The following is a 21,138-nucleotide window of genomic DNA, read 5'->3' on the forward strand; positions in this document are numbered from 1 at the left end:
TAATTCAGTGATCTGAACTGAAAAGCTCAAGGACTTAAATACAGAGAAGGCTTGGAATTTCTTCAAATCAACTATATAAAAACTATCTGAAATTTACACCCCAAGTAAGGGGAAGAAACCGGTAAGGAAAGGCTCCAGACCCAGCTGGATGAATAATCACCTGAAAAAGGTTATTAGGAATAAGCAGAGCTCCTGGGCAAGGGAAAAGGGGGTGATCAGCAAAGCAAGCTATATTGTGGAGGTCAGAAAATGTAGGAATAAAGTGAGAATTGTTAGAAGTCCAGCTGAATTCGTTCTTGACAAAGACATTAAAATAAATAAGAAAGAGGATTTTAGGTATATAAATAAAAAGAGAATAAGGAATTATGAGGGTTGGGCTGCTATGTAGCATGGATGGGAAGGAGATAAAAGGTAATCTAGCTGTGGCCCAAAAACTAGATGAATAGTTTGCCTCCGTTTTCAGTCATGATGATAATAAAGAACACGTGCATGAAGGCAGTATGGCTGATGGAAATGAGTGTCTAGAAATGGAAAATACCACCTCTGAGGTGGAAGAAAAATTTAAGTCGTTAATGGGCTCAGATCAGGGGGACTGGGTAACTTCCACCCCAGAATATTGAAAGAACTGGCACATGAGATTAGTAATCCAGTAGCAAGGATTTTTATCTATTCAGCAGTAGTACCATATGGCTGGACAATAGATAACGTCATACTTATATTTTTAAAAGGGGGACAAAAGTGATCAGGGCAATTACAGACTTGTTAATTTGACCTCAGTAGTATGCAAGATTTTATAACAAATCGTGAAAGAAAGAATAATTAAATTAATAGAGAAGATTACCAAAGGTAGATCATGCCAGTCTAAGATGATCTCCTTCTTTGAGAAAATAACTGATTTTTTAGATATGGGAAATACAGCAGGACTTCAGTAGAGTATTTGACACTGTGCCTAGAATGATGAATTTCAACTGGAACAGGTGCAGAGAAGAGCTACAAGCATGATCAGGGGAATGGCGGGGCCATCTTATGGGAGGGGACTAGAAGAGCTCAGCTTGTTTACCCTACTTAAAAAAAAAAGGCGCAGAGGGGATATGATTGCTCTCTGTAAATACATTACAGGGATAAATACCAGAGAGGGTGAACAGCTATTTAAGCTTAAGGACACTTTACCACAACAACAAATGGATATAAACTGGCCATGAACAAATTCAGGCTGGAAACTAGAAGTTTTCCAACCACCAGAGGAGCCAGGTTCTGGAACAGCCTCCCAATAGGAGTTGTGATTGTATGGCAGGGTTGCTTGTGATGGTAGGGGCAGGGCTCAGCAGTCCTGGGGCTCGCTTCTGGTGAATGTCCTGTCTTCCTAAACTTCATAATTCAGGGTTTTCAACTTGCCACTGGTAGGGGTCAACAAGGGATTCCTGTCTACCCCATGTATTCTGGGAAGGTTTTTTTTTTTCTAAATCTCCTTCCTCTGAAGGATCAGGAGATGACCACAGGTAGAGATGGGACACTGGGAGGTGGGGTATGGGGAGTGGGCTAAGGATCTGAGATGGCACCAAGAATTCTCTCTCTCAGGTGCTTAGCTGGCTGGTTCTTGCACATATGCTCAGGGTCTAACTGATCACTACATGTGTGGCTGGGAAGGAATTTTCCCTTGGGTCAGACTAGCAGTAACCTTAGGTTTTTTTGTTTTTGTGCCTTCTTCTGTAATGTGTGGGTGTGGATAACTTGCCAGGATTATCTGGGTCTATCTCAATCATTTCCCTGCCATTGCAGGGACCTTGGGAACTGGTGCACCTCAGTCCCTCCTATTCTCAGCCAGTGGCACATAATATTCCAGTCTCCTGTGGGCTGTGATTATTTAGTCTCATTTCGGTTGTTGAGTACCTGTGTGGACTTAAATTCTATGACTCCTGCTTTTGGCCTTAACCCTCTAAATTGAACTTGGACCACATTCCCTGCAACCCAGGCCCTGGATTTGACCAACACCCCATAGCTGGGATCCTGACTAAAGTACCAAAATCAAGGAAGTATGTAAATAAGGCAGAGATAATGCACCTTTTGCATTGGTGTACTGCACAAGTCATAATGCAAATAGAGCTGGCTCACTCATCTCTAGCTCCAGAGAAAACATTTTGCATATAGCCAATTCAAATAAGTAGAATATTTTTTTTAAAATCCACCTTATAAGCTATATTATCTTGACACAGTTAAGTGCATGATCAATACATCTTGCTTTATTACTGAGGTAAGATGAAGGAGGAGATTCTGGCAGCAGACAGACAAAACACAGCACTTTGTAGAGCCAACCAAAAGACAACTATTTTTCTGCTTCTTTCTGCTAAGGTTGCATGTGTTGTCACTTTTTAACACTAAAATATGTATATAGCTTAGAAGGGTACTGCACTCACCCCCACAAAAACCCAAACCGAAACAAACAGAAACTCTCCCTCCTCACAAGTCTGATTTTCATGCACCCCCAATTCACACTGACTTAAATGGGGGTTGAGGTGCTCCATAGCTCGTTGCCTCTGGAAACTCCAGTTAATAAGGATGTCACAGATATAGCATTCTCTCCAGCAATTTCATTCATACTGATCTTTAATTCAGAACAAGAATAGGTTGCCAAAAATACCTAGATAATGAAAGTTCCTAGGCATAATGGGCTGAATTCTACGAACAGTATTCTTGTGCAATAGTTCCACAACCCCTACGGAAAGTGACTACAATTTCACTTGTATGCAAGCATTGTGTTGAAATGAAACTTCATGCTTACAAAGCTGTAGCTGTCCCATGCCCATTTTCTAAGACACATTACATTTTATAAAATAAAATATCAGACTCCAAGTTTCATTATAGTGCACCAGGAGGCTAAAGCAGCCATATTTCAAAGAGAGGGGAGGACATTCTTTGCATTGCATTTATGCAGCTGAAGATGACACTTCCTGTCCACTTATAAATAGAGGTTTCATACCAAGAAAAATCTATTTACTTATTTATTTAATTCTTATTGCACCAATTTCCATAGTAACTGCATGTTTCACTTACAGAGATTCAAACAAGTTATTATTGGACGGGACTATAATAAATGCCGATGTTAAAAAAAGGTTACGTGTTTTAGGGATTTCCTTTCCCTTCCACATGATGCTCCTTTAGCATGAACATTCCAGTAAGTCTTGAAAGTATTAATTTTTTGTAGCTTAATAGGCACATATTGTTCAACACCCTTCAACCCCTCTTCATTCCAGCTAGACTAGGCCCTGGATCACAAAAGCTGCACTGAATACTCTTGATTACTGGACTTGATAAAAAATTAGAACTATATACTAAGATACTTTGCTGAAGATATCTGGAGTGAGAAACTAGAAGCATAACAATCTACTAATTATTTACAAAAGTGAGCTATCTGTTGTGGTTATTACTTTATATAAAGGAATAGCAGTTGTACAGAAATTACGTTTCTTGATACTTGATAAATATTCTGTGAATGGTTATTAGCATAAATGGGATAAATGGTAGCATTTTGTATTGCCAGTGCATTATTTATTGCAAATCTAAGACAGCAATGATTTCTAAAGATGGAACTGCATAAGATATGCATCTCAAGGTTGGATGCTTGCTTAGTGGATACCTTTTCAAATGTAAGAGATTACCTAGACAAACACTTTTCCAAGCTAGAGTTAAGTTTGAGAGCTGGGGTAAATTTTTCAAAAGCGCCAAAGTGACTCAGGAGCCCAAGTCCTATTTTCAAAAGATATTTAGACACTTAGGAACCTAAGTACCATTGACTTTCAATTAACTGTAGGCTTGTAGGTGTCTAAATCACTTTTGAAAATGGGACATAGAATAAAATTTTCAAAAGCCCCTACATCATTTAACAGTCTATGTCAGTAACTTAGGGTAAACAAAAACAAAACAAAAAATTAAAGGTATGTTGTAGATGTAAAAAACAACAACCCCTTTTAGAAACCCAAGACATTCAGAGTTAAGGTTAAACTTAAAAGAAACCCAATAATTTAATAATATGGAAATGCACAATCAAGGCATCCAACATTTAATTTTGTCCCAATAGCAATTCTCAAAGAGAGTAACACCATTATTTGTCCACATAAATTCACCTCATCAGTGACCACAAAAACTAGACTGCTTTTCTTTTAATAGCACAGCAATTATGCTGTCTCCAGTCATTGTTGCAGTCGTGCACGATCCACTTGCGATTCCTGATTACACAAATAGCATACTAAATGCAATCATCCCCTCTCTCCTTAATATCTCATGTGTCACCAATTCCAGAATATCACTAAACTCAGAATGTGTGTGTCTACATATAAAGCATACACGCTTAGATCATTAATTTATAGCACTTGCATGAAAATAGCACAGATGAGTGTGGTGATGAAGAATCACATTCAGTGTTGAAGAAATTAGAACAAAACAAATAATAAACAAAAGGTCATGTGATGAATATTTTTGACATTGTACCCACAAGCTGTATTAGCCTAATATTTTCTCCACATGTAACATGTCTGCAGCTTTAGATATCAGACTTCTTAAAACCTTAATGCAAAATTCACATATCTTACAAAACAGGCTTGGAAGGAAAAAAGAAAGTTTGGAAACTGGCCTCTCTACAGTGTGGAGTTAAGATTGTTTGGGTGCCTTAATTCACAAATCTTGCATTTGAGTTTCTTCCAAGTTAGATCTTAATACTGAACTTCCTGAGTTTCAAATGATGGTTTCTCGCCAGATACAATATTTGTGTAGGGTTATTTAAAAACAATATTATTTATTTTGCAAAAGTCCCCAGGTAAGGACCAGGGTTCTGCTGTGCTAGGCACTGTATTCTTAAAATGCATTTCTAACTCTGCAAAATGACTGTGTAAAAGCTTGCATCTTCTTCCTCAACAGATGTCTTTCTTGTAGGTATTCATAATTTGTATACATTTATTTTAGTGACAAATACATGTTTACTGATTTTTACTCTTGTAGGACCAGCAAAGCTAATATAACTAAGAATGTGGATTGTATTCTATTCTTCTGCATCATCAACAGAATTGTTTGCTGATTTACAATTACAAGCCAATGCTGTTACATCTATGCAAACCCAATGGGTTTTCACAGATGTAAATGAGGGCATAATTAGCCCCACGCTACCTTTTTTACATGCACAATCTTGCCACAAGATTAATGCCTTTTTTGGGTGAGAATTTCTTTAGGGTTTCTGGTTTGTTATGTTTTTTAAATGTCTGTGACATTCACAGAGGGGCAGGGAGCAGCATCCTTGGTGGAGTTCCTAAGGCAGGGAGCAGCATCCTTGGTGGAGTTCCTAAGTTTGACAGGGCACTGTGAATGTAAGAAATAGGAATTGGTTCCTGTCTCCCCAGCCAGCCTCTTGAAGTCACCACTCCTTTTTGCCCAGCTTTTCTGCTCCACCAGGTTCCATATTTTGATTCTTGATCCCCCTCTCATGTTTACTTCCTGCACCTTCTGAAGTCTACAGGACTTTATACAAGCTGTGGCAGATTACCAGGTACTGCAGGATTGATGTTGGTCTTACAAAGGCTCAAAAGAGGCCTCTAAGTTGCACCAAAGGACAGTTTGGTCCTTAGTCAGCTGTAGGATTGAACAAAGGGGCTGGTCAAGGGAGGCAGATTCCATTTCCAAGCTGAAATCTTCTATTGTTTGTATTGTTTAATTAAACCAATAGCTAGATCTTTTTAAGAAACACATCAGAAGAATTTTAGCATAATGAATTTAGTATTTTCTTAACATGCAAAGTGCATATCAGGGCAGCATAACTGAGTACACAGCCATGGGGAATAGGAAGGAGCCTGGGGGCAGAAAAGTCCATGCTTTTAAAAAAAATTCACGTATTATCTTCAATGGTTGTTAGGGGACCAAGGCTGAAGCAAAAGGAGCAAGGATCAGGGCTCCCTTGTTCTCCTAAAGTACTCAAATTTTCTTTCAGAAAAATGCAGGAAGCAGGCCCTGGGAAGTCTGTCCCTAGTTCACAGTGAGACTCTGGGTGTGGAGCAGAGCAGGCTTTCCCACTGAAAGAGTAGGGAGGAGAAACCTAGCGACTAATTTGCGTTTAACATGGCATGCTCATAACAGGAGGGTCAGGAGCTTTATATAAAGAGGCTCTTCTAAGTCTTCACTGCATGCTGGAGAAAGCAGCACTATAGGGAAGATGCTGTCCTAAAGCCTCTGGATGCTATAACCTGTCAGATACATACAAGTAACTGAAAAAATCTATCGACTCTTAAGTAGAAGACCTTGAGAGACCAACAACACTTTGACCACTACACATCTTTAGGAGATTACATTCTATGTCGCTGTGTGTGTCAGTTGGTGTAATAAGAGTCTCCATATTTAAATAATTGCTCCATCCCTGTCATATTCTATTCTTCACTTCCATGGTGCAGCATGACTTTTGGAGCGGGTATCAAGAAAGAGTTTAACTTCTCCCTCAAGCATCAAGTACAGACCACTGTTGGAGGCAGGATACCAGACTTGGCAGATCAATTATTTGATCCAATATGTTAAATCCTGGTAAATCATAATGCACTACAGCAGGCAGTGAAAGATTCAGTGTGTACAACATTCTATTTTTAATAAAAAAAAAAACCTCAAATTATTTTATTGCTGAGTTGTAGGCAAAACAGTATCTTTCTTCTCCGCACCCCTCCCCACCTTGTTCCCCAAACCCCACAGACTGGGAGAGCAAGTTCCTGAAGCTGTTTTAAAACTAACGTTTTCAAGCCAGCCACCATTTTAGTTCTTGGGGGTTGCGACCCCAGCCATTTCCCGTACTCTGATTCACTTTATTTACCTAATTGAGACGATAAGAGACAGCACCTCTAGCAGGATGGCAATGATGAACACCACAACTGCTGCAGGTGGGGGAGGGGACAGGGCCATCCCATGTTTCAGGAAACAGGTGATCGAGAGTATAAGGAAGACTGTTGTGGACAGGAACACATCCAGGAGTGAACTGAAGGTAGCACTGGCAAACGTCTTCACAGGAGCATTCTTTATTACCTGTTTGGAATATGGGGGGTGAGAGGAAGTGGAAGAAAACATGAATAAGGTTTTCTATTCTGATTACATTGTACTACACACCAGAAACATGTCTGAAAACAAAGGGAAAGAATACATAGCACTTTGCCAGCTCAGCACCTCAAACATAAATACTGGATGACCACTGTGAAAGGAGTTGGTAATCTCAGTCCAGTTCCTGGTGGATGAGTTCAGATCACAAAAAACATCATCAAAATTTCCACCCTTGTTCACAGTTATATTTTTAATGGGCTCAAAGAACGTTTTCAGAATGCTAATAATATAGAAAGATTACTGTGACACTCTGTACCTCAGGGGAACAACCAGCACCCCCATGTTCATCCTTGTAAAATGACTGTGTGGTATCCAATGCAAAGTTTGTCATGTCGGGTATCTTTGGAAGGCTCATGATGCACGGAGCACTATTGTTATAGCAATGTTATAGGTTATAATTTCATGTATGTAGTTATGAGGCTGAAAACGTGTCCTCGGCTTAAAATAAGCCCAGGCAAAAACTCTCCAAGAGCAGAGAGGCAGTTCACACCTCATCAGGGCAGGTATGGGACAAACCCAGCCAGCCTCACAGGAACAAAGGACGCTGGCCTAGGCAGCAACAAAAGAATCTGTTAGACTCTCAAGGGAGTCACCACCCTTACTTTGGTCAGTTTGAAACTGCGATGAGGTAATGCTCACCTGAGTCTGAAGGGGGGGGGCAAAGCCAAGCCAAGAGGGAGGAAAGGACAGGGTAAAAGGGAATGACATTTGGCATGCTCTCTCTCTCTTCCACCTACATCTACAGACACCACACCAAGCGACTGAAGCGCTGATCAAAGGGGAGAGCCTGGCTGAAGGACAACTAGCCAGCCTGTGGTAAGAAGCATCTAAGTTTGTAAAGGCATTGAAAGTATTAAGATCAGCTTATAATGCATTTTGCTTTTATTTCATTTGACCAAATCCAGCTTGTTATGCTTTGACTTATAATCACCTAAAATCTATCTTTATAGTTAATAAACCTGTTTGTTTATTCTACCTGAAGCAGTGCATTTGGTTTGAAGTGTGTCAAAGGCTCCCCTTGGAATAACAAGCCTGGTACATATCAATTTCTTTGTTAAATTGACAAACTCATATAAGCGTGCAGCATCCAGTTGGCATAACTGGACACTGCAAGACAGAGGTTCCTAAGGTTGTGTCTGGGACTGAAGATACTGGCTAGTGTCATTTGGTTGCACAATCCAAGGAGCAGCTTACATGCCAGAGGCTGTGCTTTAATAGCCCAGGAGTGGGGGTTCTCACAGCAGAGCAGGGTAAGGCTGGCTCCCAGAGTCAAGGACTGGAGTGACCTAGCAGATCACTGGTCCAGATAATACCAGAGGGGAATGTCACAATTACACAAAAAGCATGTAAAGACTAGGTAAAAACGTTCTCAAGAACTCAAGAGGGGATAAAAAGATAGAAAATCACTTACTGCTATGCACAATCTAATTCTCAACCCATATGCATATTCATAATGCACAATTTACTTCTCAAATCAATCACTTGGAGGGTGCAGTTGGAGCAAGAGTATCAATCCCAGGACCCAAGGGGCTCTATCCAGCCTTCTTGATGTATTTATTTGGCTTCCCTGGCAAAAAAAACCCAACCCACTTCTGGCTATCATGATTACAGAGAAAACCTTTTCAATGAGAGTCTGCATGCAGTTTGAAATAATTATTCAGAGGTGTGAACTCCTTCATCTTTCCTTTTATCAGCCTGAAATCTAGAAACTAACGTTCAGGTGCGCTGTTGAGGTAAACAGCAAACTGAGTAGAGTTTATAGTTCTTGTCCCCATTAAAGTCAGTTTAGATTCTGGATCACAAGAAGCAGCTTCCATAGCAAATATCTTACTGCTGGAAACAGAAAAAGAAAGAACAAACTGTTGGCTGTATCCAGATGTGCACTGACTCACAAACATGCAAGGCTCATTCTTCTTCATCAGTGTACTAGTTCATAATGGTGTCAAATCCTCAAACACTTATTCAATCTGTACAGGACTAAGGTGCCACAAAGACAGAATGAAATGTTTGCCTGCCATATTTGGTAGTTTGTCATCCTTTACCGAATGCCTGTGTGTAAGAAAAGCCAGGATGAAAAATTATTTAAAATTAATGGCATAAAATCAAAGGTGGCTTCTTTTCTGTGTTCGAGGGAAGATTAAACAAAACAGTGGGTCAAACCTGAATAAATTTTTTTCAGGTTCATGCAGCATTTGAATAAAGCCTAATTTGCACTGCCAGAAACTCTAATGCTTACTAATTTATACACATATCTCATAAATCAGAGTTCAAAATTAGCAATGATTCAAGGTCTTCACTAGTCCCATAGGGTCACCGAATCCAATTGTGCAGCCTAATGACTAACTATGTTTTGACATCAGGTTTCAGGTATTTTTGCTAGTTTTAGATATTTCTTTTCACTGAGCAATGTGACCTGCTTTTTAATTAATGAAATTAGAACAGGGAGCATAGGCTTTCCACATCATTAGCAAACAACCAACATCCATTTCTGAACCAGTTTCAAACAGAGTTGACTGCTAGCTCCTAGATAAATATCAATGAATGGTAGTATCTGACATGAGGGGAAGCTCACAAAGCAGATAAATTAACTTGACTCCTTTTGGAATTCTTTGAGACTTAGGAAGTGTCTCTGTAAGATCCACTGTATAGATCTTGGCAGTGGACTTGGATAATGCTGTACATGTCCTGTTGTGCTTCCCCCAAGGGTACATACTGCTCTCAAATTCTGTGAAGTGATGTATATGCCGGAACTCCCTTAGCAATATGTATAGCTTAATATTTTTAAACATATGGCGTAATGAATAAAACAGTTATAGAGGGAAATACACAAAGCTCCACAAAACCTTTGCAAATATTTGTTCATTCAACAAATTAGAGGAATATTGGCTAAATAGTAAGGTAGACGTTTACATAATTTATTAATATCTTCAAATTAAATTAAACATTCTAGAGGTGACTGAGTCTAGATTTGAGAAACTGGATTATTGATCATGGAGTGAGTGACAGGAAAAGGAGCATGAGCAGTGGATTAAACTCCATAATAGAACAGGTTAAAGTAAGCTTTCAGAGAGGGGAAGTCGTTTACAGAAAGTGATCAGCAATTTACATTCTAAAATAGATAACGATATTTCATTTCACACTATTCCAATATAGCAATAAGCTGCAAATTTCTACTTTAGTAGAATATTTGGTGCATGCTTTCAATATGCTATAATTTCAGAAAAAGACAGGTTGGGGAGGGAAATAATGTTTAGTTCAAAAGGAGCCCTAGTGATCCCAAAATAGAAAACTACTACTAATTTTAGAGGAGGGAGTCCTTTACTTTTCTCTCCATATTTATTTCTCCCTCCTTTTTCATTTTTCCTTACTGTTCACTACATGTCAAATGTCTCAGACTGGAGGAGAGATCAATAACAGAAAAATTATTACCTGATGATTTCCTTTCTGGGACAGACTTCTCCTCCAATCCACCCCAACACAGAGGGGTTTTTCAGGTATTTCTAGAATGGCCTCTTTATAGATTAGTGTAGTTATTGTGGAGGAAAAATCCAGTAGGCCTAAACTTCCCAAGTAGGCCTAAAAACCTTTGGTCAAGCTAACTGTGTGTTTAAAAGCATAAGGAGAGGCTGAGGAAAATTCCATTGTGGGGCAGTTACAACAGCACAGCTTAAGAAACGTAACCCCACAACTAGAAATTAGGAAAGACCTGTTAACCGCAAAGAACAACCTGTCAATAACAGGAAAAGCTTGTTTTGCTATATCCCAAATAAGGAAAGCTACTGTTAGAGCTTGCACTATATGTCTAATAAGGGAAAATGCTGTTAAAGGAAGTGTGCTTAACAAATTGTGGTTTTCAGCTATATAAACTCCTGTATTTTCTGCTGATGCAGAGCAGCTATGGCTGACTCTCCCTGTATACGTATACTTGAATAAAGGATCCTCAGGCGATTCTGATTTCAAACACAACACGTAGTTAATTTTCCACCACATTATATAAGGCATCACTATTAAGAGTTTTCATGTATCTAATAAGACATAAGTGTTCCAATACAGCTCTGGAAGATTGTGTCCAAGCCCAGAAACCCAGTGGACAAGCATAAATTATTTCTGTTATTGCTGGAAGAGCAGCGCAGTAGAACTGGCAGAGGACAGCAGCAGAAATGAAATAATCAAGATACTAAATTTTCCATTTTATTTTAGTCTTCCTCCTGTAAAACCAGGGGTCTTAGTTACTCTGAGCCCAAATGTACAAACCTCAGAGGCAAAAAAAAAAAAAGCTAAAACATTTTTAAATATGACCTAAAATAGTTATGAATCTTATAGTGTTCTATAGCACACATCACTGTAGTATCAAAGCACTTTTCTATATCTAAATCATAGAATATCAGGAAGGGACCTCAGGAGGTCATTAGTCCAACCCCCTGCTCAAAGCAGGACCAATCCTCAACTAAATCATCCCAGCCAGGGCTTTGTCAAGCCTGACCTTAAAAACTTCTAAGGAAGGAGATTCCACCACCTCCCTAGGTAACACATTCCAGTGTTTCACCACCCTCCTAGTGAAAAAGTTTTTCCTAATATCCAACCTAAACCTCCCCCACTGCAACTTGAGATCATTACTCCTCGTTCTTTCATCTGCTACCATGGAGAACAGTCTAGATCCATCCTCTTTGGAACCCCCTTTCAGGTAGTTGAAAGCAGCTATCAAATCCCCCCTCATTCTTCTCTTCTGCAGACTAAAGAATCCCAGTTCCCTCAGCCTCTCCTCATAACTCATGTGTTCCAGTCCCCTAATCATTTTTGTTGCCCTCCGCTGGACACTTTCCAATTTTTCCACATCCTTCTTGTAGTGTGGGGCCCAAAACTGGACACAGCACTCCAGAGGAGGCCTCACCAATGTCGAATAGAGGGGAACAATCACATCCCTTGATCTGCTGGCAATGCCCCTACATATACATCCCAAAATGCCATTGGCCTTCTTGGCAACAACGGCACACTGTCGACTCATATCCAGCTTCTCGTCCACTGCAACCCCTAGGTCCTTTTCTGCAGACTGCTGCCTAGCCATTTGGTCCCTAGTCTGTAGCGGTGCATGGGATTCTTCTGTCCTAAGTGCAGGACTCTGTACTTGTCCTTGTTGAACCTCATCAGATTTCTTTTGGCTCAATCCTCCAATTTGTCTAGGGCCCTCTGTATCCTATCCCTACCCTCCAGCACATCTACCTCTCCTCCCAGTTTAGTGTCATCTGCAAACTTGCTGAGGGTGCAATCCACACCATCCTCCAGATCATTAATGAAGATATTGAAGAAAACCGGCCCGAGGACCGACCCTTGGGGCACTCCACTTGATACTGGTGGCCAACTAGACATCGAGCCATTGATCGCTACCCGTTGAGCACGACAATCTAGCCAGCTTTCTATCCACCTTATACTCCATTCATCCAGCCCATACTACTTTAACTTGCTGGCAAAAATACTGTGGGAGACCGTGTCAAAAGCTTTGCTAAAGTCAAGGAATAATACGTCCACTGCTTTCCCCTCATCCACAGAGCCAGTTATCTCATCATAGAAGGCAATTAGATTAGTCAGGCATGACTTGCCCTTGGTGAATCCATGCTGACTGTTCCTGATCACTTTCCTCTCCTCTAAGTGCTTCGGAATTGATTCCTTGAGGACCTGCTCCATGATTTTTCCAGGGACTGAGGTGAGGCTGACTGGCCTGTAGTTTCCAGGATCCTCCTTCTTCCCTTGTTTAAAGATGGGCACTACATTAGCCTTTTTTCCAGTCATCCGGGACCTCCCCTGATCGCCGTGAGTTTTCAGAGATAATGGCCAATGGCTCTGCAATCACATCCGCCAACTCCTTTAGCACTCTTGGATGCAGCGCATCCGGCCCCATGGACTTGTGCTCGTCCAGCTTTTCTAAATAGTCCCGAACCACTTCTTTCTTCACAGAGGGCTGTTCACCTCCTCCCCATGCTGTGCTGCCCAGTGCAGCAGTCTGGGAGCTGACCTTGTTCGTGAAGACAGAGGCAAAAAAAGCATTGAGTACATTAGCTTTTGCCACATCTTCTGTCACTAGGTTGCCTCCCTCATTCAGCAAGGGGCCCACTCTTTCCTTGACTTTCTTCTTGTTGCTAACATACCTGAAGAAACCCTTCTTGTTACTCTTAACATCTCTTGCTAGCTGCAACTCCAGGTGCGATTTGGCCTTCCTGATTTCATTCCTGCATGCCCAAGCAATATTTTTATACTCCTCCCTGGTGATCTGTCCAATCTTCCACTTCTTGTAAGCTTCTTTTTTGTGTTTAAGATCAGCAAGGATTTCACTGTTAAGCCAAGCTGGTCGCCTGCCATATTTACTATTCTTTCTACACATCGGGATGGTTTGTCCCTGTAACCTCAATAAGGATTCTTTAAAATACAGCCAGCTCTTCTGGACTACTTTCCCCCTCATGTTATTCTCCCAGGGGATCCTGCCCATCAGTTCCCTGAGGTTGTCAAAGTTTGCTTTTCTGAAGTCCAGAGTCCGTATTCTGCTGCTCTCCTTTCTTCCTTGTGTTAGGATCCTGAACTCGACCATTTCATGGTCACTGCCTCCCAGGTTCCCATCCACTTTTGCTTCCCCTACTAATTCTTCCTGGTTTGTGAGCAGCAGGTCAAGAAGAGCTCTGGCCCCTAGTTGGTTCCTCCAGCACTTGCACCAGGAAATTGTCCCCTACACTTTCCAAAAACTTCCTGGATTGTCTGTGCACCGCTGTATTGCTCTCCCAGCAGATATCAGGGTGATTGAAGTCTCCCATAAGAACCAGGGCCTCCAATCTAGTAACTTCCGTTAGTTGCCGGAAGAAAGCCTCATCCACCTCATCCCCCTGGTCTGGTGGTCTATAGCAGACTCCCACCACGACATCACCCTTGTTGCTCACGCTTCTAAACTTAATCCAGACACTCAGGTTTTTCTGCAGTTTCATACCGGAGCTCTGAACAGTCATACTGCTCTCTTACATACGATGCAACTCCCCCACCTTTTCTGCCCTGCCTGTCCTTCCTGAACAGTTTATATCCATCCATGACAGTACTCCAGTCATGTGAGTTATCCCACCAAGTCTCTGTTATTCCAGTCACATCATAATTCCTTGACTGTGCCAGGACTTCCAGTTCTCCCTGCTTGTTTCCCAGGCTTCTTGCATTTGTGTATAGGCACTTGAGATAACTTGCTGTTTGTCCTGCTTTCTTAGTCTGAGGCAGGAGCCCTCTCCTTTCGCGTTCTCCTGCTTGTGCTTCCTCCTGGTATCCCACATCCCCACTTACCGCAGGGCTTTGGTCTCCTTCCCCCGGTGAACCTAGTTTAAAGCCCTCCTCACTAGGTTAGCCAGCCAGCTTGCGAAGATACTCTTCCCCCTCTTTGTTAGGTGAAGCCCATCTCTGCCTAGCACTCCTCCTTCTTGGAACACCGTCTCATGGTCAAAGAATCCAAAGCCTTCTCTCCGACACCACCTGCATAGCCATTCGTTGACTTCCACGCTTCGATGGTCTCTACCCAGGCCTTTTCCTTCCAAGGGGAGGATGGACGAGAACACCGACTTGCGCCTCAGACTCCTTTATCCTTCTTCCCAGAGCCACGTAGTCCGCAGTGATCCGCTCAAGGTCATTCTTGGCAGTATCATTGGTGCCCACGTAGAGAAGCAGGAAGGGGTAGCGATCCGAGGGCTTGATGAGTCTCGGCAGTCTCTCCGTCACATCGCGAATCCTAGCTCCTGGCAAGCAGCAGACTTCTCGGTTTTCCCGGTCGGGGCGGCAGATAGATGACTCAGTTTCCCTGAGGAGAGAGTCCCCGACCACCACCACCCGCCTCCCCCTCTTGAGAGCAGTGGTCGTGGAACCCCCGTCCCTAGGACAGTGCATCTCATGCCTTCGGATCGTCAGAGTCTCCTTCTGTTCCCTTCCCTCAGATGTATCATCTAGTCCACTCTCTGCATTAGTACCTGTGGAGAGAACATGGAAACAGTTGCTTATCTGTATCTGCGCTGCTGGTACATGGACGCTCCCCTTTCTTCTTCTGGAGGTCACATGCTGCCAAATTTCTTCACCGCTCTCCTGTCCTCGCTGCGCAGCCTGCTCTGAATCTTCAGAACATTGTGCCCGAAGAAGCATATCCTGACATCATGACTTAAAAGTAATTGGGATCTTATTTGGCTGGATGGAAGAGCTACATGTCCCATTGGAAGTCTGAGCTTCTTGCTTTGCCAGTAGTCTACAAACCTCATTATATCTATATAGGCATGGGATATCAGTCATTAAACCTTTTATTTACTAAAGATTCAGCACTGCCTATCCCAAGACTATTGTAATTTTGGGGGGAATGAAATATTTTGAAAATACTTTTTCTGCAACCTGTGAGGAATATAAAGAACATATGAAGCTGTGAAGTTGGTGACAGTATTATCCGCACTCATTTGGAATATCTGCATAATCCACATGTTGTTCTGACATTTGAGTAATGCACCCATTTTACAAATCACACTGATAAAACCCTTAGCTCTGTAACACACTATTGCATGCTATTTATCTAGGGTTCTTATATGCCCACATCAATTTAGCAATCTGAGGGCCTCACAAAATTATGATAAACACACGAAGATGTAGCTCAGGGGCGGGCAAACTTTTTGGCCTCAGGGCCACATCGGGTTTCTGAAATTGTATGGAGGGCCGGTTAGGGGAGGCTGTGCCTCCCCAAACAGCCAGGCGTGGCCCGGCCCCCATCCCCTATCCGAGCCCCCCTGCTTCTCGTCCCCGACAGCCTGCCCGGGACTCCTGCCCCATCCAAACCTCCCTGTTCCCTGTCGGCCCCCCTGGGGCCCCTGCCCCAACCACCCGCCCCGTCACCTGACTGCCCCCGGACCCCCTGCCCCTGACTCCCCCTGCTGCCCCATCCAACCTCTCCTCTCATTCCTGACTGCCCCCCAGGACCTCTGCCCCGTCCAACCACCCCTTCTCCCTGACTTCCACCGAGATTGCCCCCTGCTGCTCCATCCAACCCGCCCCTTTCCTGACTGCCCCCTGGGACCCCTGCCCCATTCAACCCCCCTGTTCCCCACCCTCTGACTGCCCTGACCCCTATCCACACCCCTGCCCCCTGACCACCACCCCGAACTCCCCTGCCCTCTATCCAACCCCCCCTGCTCCCTTACCGTGCTGCCTGGAGCACCGGTGGCTGGTGGCACTACAGCCGCGCTGCCCAGAGCACCAGGACAGGCAGCCGTGCCACCTGGCTGGAGCCAGTCACACCACCGCGCCAACACAGAGCACCGGTTCAGGCTGCAGCTCTGCAGCTGCGCTGCCCGGGAGGAGCTCACTGCCCAGAGCATTGTGCCGGTGGCACAGTGAGCTGAGGCTGCAGGGGAGGGGGAACTGCAAGGGAGGGCCTGGGGCTAGCCTCCCAGGCCAGGAGCTCAGGGGCTGGGCAGGAGGGTCCCACGGGCCAGATGTGGCCCACGGGTCATAGTTTGCCCACCTCTAATGTAGCTACTGCTCTTTCCTCTTTTCCTTCCATTTGGAAAGTACTGAATGTAGTGTACTATATATGGCATGTGTAAATATTATTACATATGTACACACACATAAATACATTATGTTATTAACGTCCAGTGCTCTATCGTGGTTTATAAACAGCAGCAAATATTTACTACCAGTTAAATTTTGTAGGCTTGATTTTTTCCTTGTTTCACTCAATTTATTGACAAGAGCAGGTGCAATACTAGCATCTGAGAAATAACAGCTTACATCTATTATTTAAGCATCCACACTAGCAGAAATTAAATGTAAATTCTCTCCTTAGTATCGTGACACAGCTTTTACTCAAAGATAGAGTGAGAGTTTCAGAATGCACTAAAAACACATTTATGCTTAATTGTATTATAAGGTAAACTAGAGATGTCTGAAGGTTTGTTTTTACTACCACGCTAAATTGGCACTGCTGCATTGATGCAGCAGAGCTGATTTAGCGCGTTTGGTGAAGACATCTTACGTCAATGCGAGAGTGCTCTCTTGTTGATGTAATTACTCCACCTCAACAAGAGAAGGAAGCTATGTCGGTGGGAGAAAATCTCCCGTTGACATAGCATGGTGTAGATGCTGCTTAAAGTCAAAGTAAGTTACGTTGCTCAGGGGGGTGGTTTTTTCACACCCCATGAGCGACATAACTTACATCGACTTAGGCAGTAGCGTAGACAAGCCCTTATTTATTAAGGCTGAAATTACAGGAAGATAGGGACTGTGGCCAAGGACAATGCAATCATATGGTACAAGAATTAAGGAAGAAATATCCCCATAGGATTTATTTCTTATCAGTGATAGAGAGAAGGCTGGGGGGACGGGATGGGGGACTTAACTCTGACATCTGAAGTTGATATTTACTAGTAAAGAATCCCTTGGTACCAGCTGACGTCAAGGACGCAAAGATACCTGCCATGTCTGAAAGTGGGACACAATGTAATAAAAAGACAAAAAATTCAGGACACTAATATTTGGTAGTGCAGAATTCTTAAAATGATGTGGAGTTCTTTAACTAAAGTCTTCTGTACTTCCGATTTCATACTGCAGTAGTTTTATGTAATTTACAACGAGATGAAAGCACGTTTCCATGAGGATGGGATAAACTTGGGACTGCAATAAGTATTAGAGAGCCAAGATCCAATTTTGTGAGTTTTCTTTCTGTAAGTTAAGATATTTGAAAAGGCAGTAAGAAGCATTTGCCTTCCACTATTATCTGATTACAGAATTGTGGCCTGGTGAAAGCTAAATCTAAATATGAAAATGAAGGTACAGTAGAACCTCATAATTACGAACACCTTGGGAATGGAAGTTGTTGGTAACTCTGAAATGTTCGTAACTCTGAACAAAATGTTATGGTTGTTCTTTCAAAAGTTCACAACTGAACACTGACTTAATACAGCTTTGAAACTTTACTATGCGGAAGAAAAATGCTGCTTTCTCTTCATTTTTTTAGTAATTTATGTTTAACATGGTACGGTACTGTATTTGCGTGCTTTTTATTTTTTTTTTTTGGTGTCTCTGCTGCTGCTGCTGCCTGATTGCGTATTTCTGGTTCCAAATGAGGTGTGCGGTTGACTGGTCAGTTTGTAACTCTGGTGTTCATAACTCTGAGGTTCTACTGTATAGTATAGAGTCAACAGCTGAAATGTATTCTGGTCCATTTTTACTGGTGAATGAAAATAGAATACCAGAAAGAATCTAATGTTCAAATCCTGGAAACTGATCACGACAGGTGAACTAAACTAAGGTGGTCATTTCTCAGTAGTTCTAAATATTAAGTCATATTTGACACTCCATGATCCCAGTCATCATTGCAATAAAATTTGCAAAAACAGTGAGATAATTATTTTGGCTCCTATAACCTGTACAGAAAGACTGCTGACACCCAACCCAATTCAGGGAAAAACGCACCTCTTCTTGATAGCTGGTCCTGTAAGCCATCTCCAAGTCCCCATCCAAGAAGTTCAGGCTCAGCTTGTTAATAGGTGGTTTAAAGAAATAGTCTTTCATCAGGCTAAAGAGAAAAGAGAGACAATGTGAACAGTTTTAAAAGGAGTTCACTTAGCTATAATTCTTCTTCAAAGATACCATTTCACAGGTTTCTCACTCCTGGGTCTCTGCTTCCTGTGTGAAACTGGTGGTCTTAACAATTTTGATCTTTTGAAGTACTGGTAGCTTCTCATTGTTCATCAGAAGCTGCAGTACCTACAGTGGGGTGGGCAAACTTTTTGGCCCTAGGGCCACATCTGGGAATAGAAATTGTATGGCGGGCCATGAATGCTCACAAAATTGGGGCTGGGGTTCAGCAGGGGGTGAGGGCTCTGGCTGAGGGTGCGGGCTCCAGGGTGGGGCCAGAAATGAGGAGTTCAGAGTGTGGGAGGGGGCTCTGGGCTGGGGCAGGGGGTGGGGTGCGGGCTCCAGCTGGGGGTGCAGGCTCTGGGGTGGTGCTGGGGATGAGGGGTTTGGGGTGCAGGGGGGTGCTCTGGGCTGGGATCGAGGGATTTGGAGGGTGGGAGGGGGATAAGGGCTGGGGAGGGGCACGGGGGGAGGCTCGGGGTGCGGGTTCGAGGGCGGCGCTTACCTCAAGCGGCTCCCAGAAGCAGCGGCATGTCCCTTTTCCGGCCCCTATGTAGAGGCGCAGCCAGGCAGCTCTGCACGCTACCCCGTCCACAGGCACTGCCCCTGAAGCTCCCATTGGCCGCGGTTCCCAGCCAATGGGAGCTGCGGGGGTGATACTTGGGGCGGTGGCAGCATGCAGAGAAGAGTGCCCTGGCTGCCCCTACGCATAGGAGCTGGAGAGGGCCATGCCACTGCTTCTGGGAGCCACGTGGAGCGGTCCCCAACCCTGCTTCCCGGTGGGAGCGCCAGATCGGGGCAAGCCCCAGACCCTGCTCCCTAGTGGAAGCTCGAGGGCTCGATTAAAATGGCTGGCAGGCCGGATCTGGCCCGTGGGCTGTAGTTTGTCCACCCCTGACCAACAGCATCACTCTGCATTCTTAAAGTAAAAGGTGAAAATTCCCCAAAAAACATTTATAAGAAAATGAAACACTTCACTACAGATAAACAAACAAACAAATAAACAAATACAAACAAACAAGAGAGACTCTTAAACTCTCAGGAAGACATTAAAAGCCTTTCAAAAACTTTCGAACCATAGGAGAACTGAAGAAATAAATGTCCCCAGATCAGCAAACGGTACACATTAATAGCTGCCAGACATTGACAGATACAAGAGACACAGCCCTTTTTTAACTGAAGAATATCAAATATCAAAAATGGATAAAATGTTGAAAAAAGTTATTAATAAAGTATTCTTCATTTCAGGGAACAGTACTTGCTTGTCACTGCCTTCAGAGACTAATAATAACTCTGCACCTTCCCAGGATCACACAACAACAGCACTTGACAATCCAGGCAACCAGGTAAAGGAATCTGAGACAGAGCTGGAGAGCTCAGCCTTGTTTCTGAGACAGGAGATCCAAAAACCTTTGATAGAAGAGCCAAAGGCACTGATGAACAAAAAGAATGACGTACTAGAACTAATGAGCCTGGCAGCAGATACAAGGAATATTTGTGCACTCTCTCACCTTTTCCTCCCAGTGCCTGGTGGAGGAGAAGCATACAAGAAGCCTCAATTCTGATTCAGTAGAAGGGCTTTTCTGAGCAAGAGATGGAACATTTTGAGGTTACAATGGATGTAAACAGATTTATGGCAAAAAAGAAAAGGAGTACTTGTGGCACCTTAGAGACTAACAAATTTATTTGGGCATAAGCTTTCGTGGACGAAAACCCACTTCATCGGATGCATGCAGTGGGAAATATTGTAGGAAGATATATATACACAGAGAACATGAAAAAATGGGTGTTGCCATACCAACTGTAATGAGACCAATTAATTAAGGTGGGATATAATCAGCAGGAGAAAAAAAAACCTTTTGTAGTGATAATCAGGATGGCCCATTTCAAACAGTTGACAAGAATGTGTGAGTAACATTAGGGGGAAAAGAAAAGAAAAGAAAAGAACTCTTGGGGTCATTTATCAAACCTGATGCCAACTAAATGAAGATGCTGAAGGATCCCATGGAGCTGATCTCCACTTCTATTGTTTTCTCGAGTTGCTTACTCCTCTGCTGCTGACAAGGAAGTGTTCTGGAAGCCCCAGAAGCACAAAGTCAATGGCATAAGATAATAGAAAGGAGATTTTTCTATTGAGATGGAGGACGAGTCAATACCAGATATCTGGCCAACGACTTGGTACCAAAGTGCTTTTAATGTGTCAAGTTTTTAAGGTCAGCTTTCAAATGTCAAACCACAATCCTTGACTGGATCTCCAGAGAAAGACCAGAAGACTTCAACCATGAATAATGGTGATGATTTTAGTTCATTATCTCAGCCCTTGCTATGTACTGAAAGCATTATAGGAGGCACCAAGAAAATGACAAGTTACACTCTGACTAGATCTCCTCCTCC

General features: G+C 43.0%; 1 protein-coding gene across 3 annotated transcripts in view; it reads right to left on the bottom strand.

Annotated features, from left to right (window-relative positions):
- The window catches only part of ADCY9 (adenylate cyclase 9), a 201,764-nt gene that overhangs the window by 34,264 nt on the left and 146,362 nt on the right, over nucleotides 1-21,138 (bottom strand). For all 3 annotated transcript variants that reach the window (XM_037910377.2, XM_037910376.2, XM_037910378.2), the window contains 2 exons: nucleotides 18,580-18,682; nucleotides 6,836-7,044 (listed from right to left, as the gene is read on the bottom strand). In XM_037910377.2, coding sequence (XP_037766305.1) covers nucleotides 6,836-7,044; nucleotides 18,580-18,682 — 312 coding nt within the window. The remainder of the gene's footprint in view (nucleotides 1-6,835; nucleotides 7,045-18,579; nucleotides 18,683-21,138) is intronic.

Source organism: Chelonia mydas, chromosome 10, assembly GCF_015237465.2.
Source record: "Chelonia mydas isolate rCheMyd1 chromosome 10, rCheMyd1.pri.v2, whole genome shotgun sequence".
Classification (NCBI taxonomy): domain Eukaryota; kingdom Metazoa; phylum Chordata; order Testudines; family Cheloniidae; genus Chelonia; species Chelonia mydas.